Genomic DNA, 8,188 nt, shown 5'->3' on the forward strand with positions numbered 1-8,188 from the left:
TAGATTGATATGTCATGTTCGATACGGATTCGCCTAACAGGCGACACAATTAGAGTCAACACAAATATGATATAAAAATTAGATAGGTAACACGAACACGATACATATAACCTGTATAATTTCTACGTTTTAACCTATTTAACTCAAATTATATTTAAAAATAATTTTCATACATAAAATATATAGATTCTTCAATATTCATAATTAAAATAAAAAAGTTAAATACAACAATAACTAATTAGAGTATTTATATCTGACATTAAAATTATCTCTTTATCTTTAAATAAATAGATCATTCGCCTAATCCGTTCGTCAACTTGTGACAAGATACATCTATATTTGTATTATAAACGAATGACCCATTAATGATACAAATATATTTAGTCTAAAATTTAATCCGTTTATTTCACTTATTAATCAAATTGTGTTCGTATATCATGACTAATTTTAATATGCGGTTATTACAATGCAGTTAAGGCTTAATATGGACTTCAAATGCCTTAAGCGGACTCGAGTTCTATTGTCGCTTCCACTCCAGAAAATGGACCGTGACATCATATATATAAAATCTAAATAAAAAATTATAACAAAAAAAAAAAAAAAAAAAAAAAAAAAAAAACCTAGTTTACAAGCCTTGGATGTGTACATTTTGAGCACACATCTGAAACCATGTTATACATTCTTGAAACATGGACACGTCTCCAACAAGCAGCATACACAACTCTTATTGCATTTTAGCTCTGATGTCACCTAAATTCAACCATGTACTTTTACAAAAAAATTCTCATGGTATTCTTAAATTTTATTTTGACCAGTTAAATATTTTAATTTATAAAATTATATTTATTAAATACTTTATTTGACTCATTAACAATCCAACTTATAAAATTAGATCGATTAAACACTTATTAAAAAATAAAAAAATGTAAAACTATTGTTCCAAAAATTGTATTAACCACATCTAATTGATATTTTGCATATAAAAGCAAAAAAAACTTTAAAATTTACTGTTTTTAGTGTGAGAAAGTGTGAAATTATTACAAAAAATGAAATTCATAGTGCCACAAGGTCAATTTTATAATTCAGAGTGTTATAATTTTTTTTTTTTTTTTTGTCAAAATTCAAGTGTTAAATGATGTATTTGGACATTTTAGTTCTCATTTTGTTGGAAGTATCTAAGTAAAGCCAAAGACTTTTAATTCTATATTTAATTTCATCAAATTTTCTGATAATTTCATCACATTTTAGTTCACCATTAAAAATGATGTATGCAATTTCATCTTAGTAGTCCTTGAAATTTAAAAATAAGAATTGCATTTTTATTTATAAATTATTAAATTGTAAATAACTATAGTCCCACAAAATCTATTCAGAGATCTTGCATTTTCACTTTAGGCAGCGTTTGGTTCAACTTTTTCATGCAATAGATAGTTAATTATGGCGCAATAACTAGATTAAAAATATTTAGTAAAGATTCCAATTAGCAGTTAATAATTAATAGAACTCTCAATCCGTTATTGATTTCATCATCAGCTGGAGCTTTTTACCAACTGCTATTAGTATTTTACATAAATAGACTAAAATATCATATTACTAATAATGTTACATATCTCACATACCTTTTTTTCTTCTAACATTAATATATTTTCTTTGCCCATTGAGAATAAAAGAATATTAAAAGAACATTTTTTTTTTTCTTCCAACATTAATATATTTTCTTTGCCCATTAAGAATAAAATAATATTAAAAGAAGATCATAGTTTAACCTATTATCATCAGGTAAAATTTTCTACTCTTTTTATTATTTTATTGATTGACATATATTAATTGTGTTGTATTGGATTTTTATTAGATAATTAGATAAGTTTTATTAATATGTTTATTAATATTAAGATACATAGTTTTATCTATATGTTCATATATTTTATTAATTAAGATACATAGTTTAATTAATTTTTTATTTTTATTTTTCTTATTTTTTAGTTCATTAGAAATAGATTAGAAATATTTTATATGTAAATTTTAATTTATTTAATATATATTTTTATTAGTCATTTTACGTATTAACAGCAACACACTGATTACACATTTACCAAACACTCACTATTCATTCGCTATCAGTAACAACTATCAACAATAACTATCCGCTATCAACAATCAGCAACCGCTATCAGCTGTCTAAAACTGCTTAACCAAACAAGCCCTTAATATGGTATATGCACCGAGTTGCTACTTTTGCAACAATAGAGAATAAAATATGTATTAAGATTGGGGGTGGAAGCGAGTGTGATTTTGCAAATTTTAAGCTATTTATATCTGTTTAAAATTTTATTATTTGTATCCATTTAAAGTACTTTTAAATAGTTAGGTACCCGCGAATCTAAACTATTGAAATCTGAATTTATTTAAAATATATTTTTTATTAAATGGATATGGTATTTGCGGGCATCCACTATCAATGGATGATAGATATCCAAAGATCTATGCTTGTACCTGATCCATATTTTGTTACAGATAGTAAGTTCATTACTCATACCTATCTCAAACTCATTTATAACTACTAATATCTCTTTAAACACATCAGATCGGGGCAGATATCTAAAAATGCATGTACCACTTTCATTCTTAATTAAGACAAATCCCATGGATTTATTGCAACTAAACTAACCCTGTTAAATCAACCTTTTTTTTTTTTTGGAAAATAATGTAAGCCACATGAAATAGAAGAAAATATTATATATATATATATATATATATATAACCAATTGCAAGTCCTAACTCTTAACTAATAATGCACACCAAGGAATAGTCTAGTGATAAGTGCATGTACAACTTAACAATATATCTAGATTCGAGTTCTCTTCTCAATACTCAAAAAAAACTCTTAACTAATAATGGATTTGATTACTGTAATGTTCATTTAACTTGAAGTGCTGCTGTCTCATAAACAACAAACTAATAATGATCCCAAAGGCTAAACATAATCTCTGAAAAGGAAACATATATAGAACTTTCAGTAATCCCATGGGCTAAATGGAAGCTTACCATTAAACTATAGCAAATAAAGCCAATTCATAGCATCTTATTTGATGGGTATGTCAAGTCATGTAACATTATTAATCATGTTTGACAGAATCAATTAAATACATACAAACTACTAACTCTGCTTCAAGTCTTTTGCTAGAAAATTAAATTTTATTTTAAGCAATTTGTCAATTAAATTGTGACATTAATATCCGAATTTGCTTCCTTAAACTAGTAATATTACAAGAATCCAAATATATAAATTGATAAATTAATCAAAAGAATGAAAAATAAAAAAGAACGAGCGAGGCGATTACTTCTATAGCAGAATAAGTGACTGCTAATACCTGCTATGGGAATATTCCATCACTTGATTCCATAGGAAACACCGTTTAGAAGTTTAGAAAATACTAACCGATGAATCCAAGAATATGTATGCTGTTTTAGACCATATCTACTGTTACTGATACGGTCATATTCTTGTCTGGAAGTAGCATATCTTATGCTGTTCTTATCACAAAGTAAAACAAATGGGGTTCTGGAGTATTCTTCTCAAGGATACACCAAATAAATTTTGATTTTACTTGAGAATTTTTCAATTCTCCTAAATATTCAAAAAAGGAGAATTTTAGAAAGAACTGTTGCCAGCTTTGGCTGTCACTATTTCTGGGGCATGCAAATTAATTTCAAGAAATAATGTTGAAAGACAAACATCAAAACATCAATTAATTCTGTTTTTGATACTTGCAGAAGGTATCAAAAAGTTTAAGGCTCTACAAACTTGACTAGTCTCCACTTGCCTTTGGAGGCAAAGGGGTTGGCCCGGGGAAATTTACGCTGTGAAGGATCAAACGCATGAGTTAAGCTATGGTAATTATCCCCGCAAGTGCTTTGTGCCACTGAATTACCATGTTCGAATCAATTAATTCTGTATTTGTGATTCTAGCTTCTGTAGAATAATAATAAAGCTCATGGTCCGTACACTCGTGGACTTATAAGTGAGTGAATATTAGATGATGGCTTAGACCAGATCCAATAACCATTCAATTATACTTTTCAAAATGGCCTAATATTTAAACATACCCTCATACTTTACGGAAAAAATCTTGTGGTACCCAAAACTTTGTGAGTAACCTATTATGCATCTGAAGTTACAAATTTTATTAACATTACATCACTCCCTACACTAGCAATAGCATTTTTTTTGTGTGTGTTTTTGGCATTTATGTGCAAGATATTCACTTAATATGTTGTTATTATAACCATTAAAATAATAATTTTCATATTTTTCAAAATAAGTATTTAATTGATCTAATTTAAGAAGTTTGAGTATTCAATAGAATAATTTTTGCAAATTGAAGTATTTAATTGGTAGAGCTCTATGAATTGAAGTGTTCAATATATCAAAGTAAAAGTTGAGGTGCCACAATGTTTTTACGTAAAGTACATAAGTGAGTTTATGCATTAGGCCGTTTCTAATGGACTTGCTAAATGGAGGTTTATAAATACAAATTGATCATTAAAATGATGTAATAAACCCTAATTACACTGAAGTTGCAATGACAAAAACCCTATTTAACCTAATTTAAAATGATAACCAAAATTACCACAAAAAGCCAAGAAGCTGGAGTAAGTCAATAAACAAATAAATAAGTAAATATGTGGACAGAACATGGTTTGAACAGAATATAGAGACATCATTTTGGCTTATACTGCTTTGAAATCGTCGTCTCATTTTGTTTTCGGCTTGAAACGTAGTTGTTGCAGCTAAAAAACAAAATGCAACAAAGGCCAAAACAAGCATACATGTTATATATACATACATTGTTATAATCATCTCCATGTGTGAGCAACCACAGAAAGAAAGAAAGACAGAAAAGTTTCCAAGCAAGAAAGGAAAATATGGAATTGATGATGGTGAAGAATAAACAAAACCCAGGAAGACAACGAATGTGCATAACAGAAGGCGAGGCACAAGCAACTCGTTGCGTAAAAAGAAGACGCAGAGATGCAGTTGACAATCAAATTCTGCAGCAACAAACTGATCAAACTTCTGCTACTGCTGCTGCTACTGTGAAAAGAAGTTCAAGGTTCCGGGGTGTCAGCAGGTAAGTAATTATAGCATAAAATTTTTAATCTGTTATAGGAAAGTTTGATCTTCATCTTCTCTTCTAACTGAGCAACTAACATATATAAATATCAAATTTAAATTACAGACATCGATGGACAGGGAGATATGAAGCACACTTGTGGGATAAGCTCTCATGGAATGTAACGCAGAAGAAGAAAGGAAAACAAGGTTTATAAAATTACTTTTTCTCTTCTTTTTTTTTTTTTTTTCCAATTTAGTGTACTTATCCATTTTATTTAATTTCTTGATGCTGATACGTTTTTTATTTATTTTCTTGCATTGGATTAATCATTATGCTTCAAACTTTTTTATATGGATTCAACAGTTTACCTTGGTGAGTATTCTTATTTAAGCACCAACTTAAGGATTTTTTTTTTTTTTAAAGTATTTATCTGCTTTATGGAAAAATTGACAAATTTATTTTAAATTTCTTAGGAGCTTATGATGAAGAAGAATCTGCAGCAAGAGCATATGATTTAGCTGCATTAAAATATTGGGGGACATCAACATTTACTAATTTTCCGGTACTATATTATCTAACTCAATTGTAATTTCATACCCAGATAAGAAAATAAAATAAATGACAAAATCCAACATCCAAAATGGAATTTTGCAGATATCAGATTATGAGAAAGAGATTGAGATAATGCAAACCGTAACAAAAGAGGAATATTTGGCATCTTTGAGGAGGTAAGAGTTTCATCAACCAACTATGTGTATCTCTGCATGAGTGGAAATCATACAAATTTAAGTGCAATGTTATTCCGATCCATTGATCCTTTCATAAATTAAAAAAAATGCAATTTAATTAAAATATTAGGGATTAAGGTACGAGTACGACATGTTAGCAAATTGAAACCATAAGGACCACGTGAGCATATATTAAGATAAACTCCATGGAATTTTAGCAATTAATCCTACCATTATGCTGAGAGTAACCAGTGAATGCTTTCTCTAACTGTTTTTTTTTTTTTTTTTTTTGGTTTACAGAAAAAGCAGTGGGTTTTCAAGAGGAGTATCCAAGTACAGAGGAGTTGCAAGGTATTTTCTTCTTGACTTTGATCAAATAAATAAATAATTAACCATATATTTACAAATAGAAAGCAATTTGTAATGAATCATTTTTGATAATGTGCAGACACCATCACAATGGGAGATGGGAAGCAAGGATTGGAAGAGTTTTTGGAAACAAATACCTTTACCTTGGAACCTATAGTATGTTACACCTATTCAATTTCATGTGAATAATTTTCTTCTAATTACTATTTTTTTGGGTCAATCATAAATAAGTCCCTACTATTTTGAAATTAGCAATCTTAGTATCTGTATTGCAATTAACAAAAAAAAAAAAAACGATATTTTGAAGGACTAAAGTGATGTACAATTTAAATAATTTAGAAACTACATTTGATTTTAAAAGTTCAAGGATTAAAGTGCTATACAATATAAAACGTTAGATGCTAAATCATGGTAAAAAAAAAAAAAAAATTTCATAGTTCGACCCTTTCATAGTATATAGTAAACTTGATTGATTAAAATGGGTAAATTTTGTTAATTAGCAGAGATCTTAGGGGTTGTTTCATAATTAGCCCTTTTCTTTTTAAAGAACCATAAACAGAAATATCAAGTGGAAGGTAGAAATAACAGTAACTTGATATTTCTTCACAGGCACACAAGAGGAGGCGGCTCGCGCCTATGACATAGCAGCAATTGAGTACAGAGGGATCAATGCAGTAACCAATTTCGACCTGAGTACTTATATCAGATGGTTAAAGCCAGGAGTAGCTGCAAATGAACCGGAGACGATTCTAGAGCCATCAATGTTTCCATCGACTGATAACTACATTCCAATAGAAGAAAATAAGCCCTCATTCTTCAACATTACTCAGTTCAGTTCAGATTGCCTAAACTCCCCCAAAAGACCAGAAGTTTTCCAGAATAAAATCTCCAGTAGCCCTTACCAGAAGACATCGTCGCCTACTGCACTTAGTCTCCTCCTCCGATCTTCGATATTTAGGGAATTAGTTGAGAAGAATTCCAATGTGTCTGGCGATGAAAATGATGGGGAAGAGGGGAAGAACCAACCGCAGATAGGTGGCGATGATGAATTCAGCGGGATCTTTTATGAAGGAATTGGTGAAATTCCCACATTTGCTTACTCTTCCGACAAAGATGGACTAGATTTGCAAGAAAGAGAACTTCAATTTGTTTTATAATCAGAAAAGAATGTGTTTTCATGGTACAGCAAAGTGTAAATTCCTCATTTTGTCAATTAGATTATAAATGGGTTTGAATATCTGCATAAGTTTCTCAATTACAGCTTCCTTCTGTTAATATGCAACATTTAAAATAACTTTTCCTCTTCCGCATTATTCACATATGTAAACAAGTTTTGGCTCACAGAGAAATAAACAGAGCATTTTGGATTAAAATTTCCCTAGGAAATGCATAGTTCAGTTATCAATTTAGCTAAGGATGCATGATCTATTAGGTGCATAGACATAAGAAAGAAAAAGAACAGAAGAAAAGAAAGATGGACTCCGAGCAAAGGTACCGAAAGTCTCAGAGTTCTCCTACCAAAAGGAGTCAAAAGAGAAGGAAAAACTTACCTCCATCATACAGCTAATTATATATCCAGAAACAAAAAGGTTAGAGATACCTGATGATCTTATTGAAGAAAGCAACAGAGCATTTGCATTTGATTTCAGCCACACAAAATTCAGGAGATTAGAATTCCATCAAGAAAGTATCTGCAATTCAAGAACAAGATAAACTGAATATTCATAACTAGAGAATTTGGAAGGCCTTCAACCACATCTCTTCATCCATCAAATCTACTATAGCTGCTTCACATATTGAAATACACTTTTACAAAATCCCTATCCACACAGTAAACTAATAGAATCACCATCAGAGTTTGCCCTTCCCTTTCCATCAACGTCTCTATAGTCACCATAAGTTCCACAATATCAACTCCTTTAACACCCAAGTCCCATAACTTCAATCTGTCCCTTCATAATTTTAATATTCAAC

The 8,188-nt window shown here is 29.8% G+C and overlaps 1 protein-coding gene across 1 annotated transcript; it reads left to right on the plus strand.

Annotated features, from left to right (window-relative positions):
- Positions 1 to 4,886: 4,886 nt before the first annotated feature.
- Positions 4,887 to 7,451, plus strand: LOC105642683 (AP2-like ethylene-responsive transcription factor At1g79700). Its single transcript, XM_012227592.3, has 8 exons — positions 4,887 to 5,132; positions 5,241 to 5,323; positions 5,481 to 5,489; positions 5,591 to 5,679; positions 5,772 to 5,845; positions 6,146 to 6,196; positions 6,294 to 6,370; positions 6,824 to 7,451. The coding sequence occupies exons 1-8, from the start codon at positions 4,927 to 4,929 to the stop codon at positions 7,369 to 7,371; spliced, it is 1,137 nt and encodes a 378-aa protein (XP_012082982.1). The 5' UTR covers positions 4,887 to 4,926; the 3' UTR covers positions 7,372 to 7,451.
- Positions 7,452 to 8,188: the final 737 nt, after the last annotated feature.

This window comes from Jatropha curcas, chromosome 11 (genome assembly GCF_041381405.1).
Source record: "Jatropha curcas cultivar XTBG-Jc1 chromosome 11, XTBG_Jcur_1.0, whole genome shotgun sequence".
Taxonomy (NCBI): Eukaryota; Viridiplantae; Streptophyta; class Magnoliopsida; order Malpighiales; family Euphorbiaceae; genus Jatropha; species Jatropha curcas.

Bases quoted from the DNA above. Each gene is read 5' to 3' on its own strand.
- LOC105642683 (XM_012227592.3), top strand. From the start codon at position 4,927: ATGGAATTGATGATGGTGAAGAATAAACAAAACCCAGGAAGACAACGA. The intron at 5,133-5,240 runs GTAAGTAATTAT...TTTAAATTACAG, and splicing joins AGGTTCCGGGGTGTCAGCAG to ACATCGATGGACAGGGAGAT. The intron at 5,846-6,145 runs GTAAGAGTTTCA...TTTGGTTTACAG, and splicing joins TATTTGGCATCTTTGAGGAG to AAAAAGCAGTGGGTTTTCAA.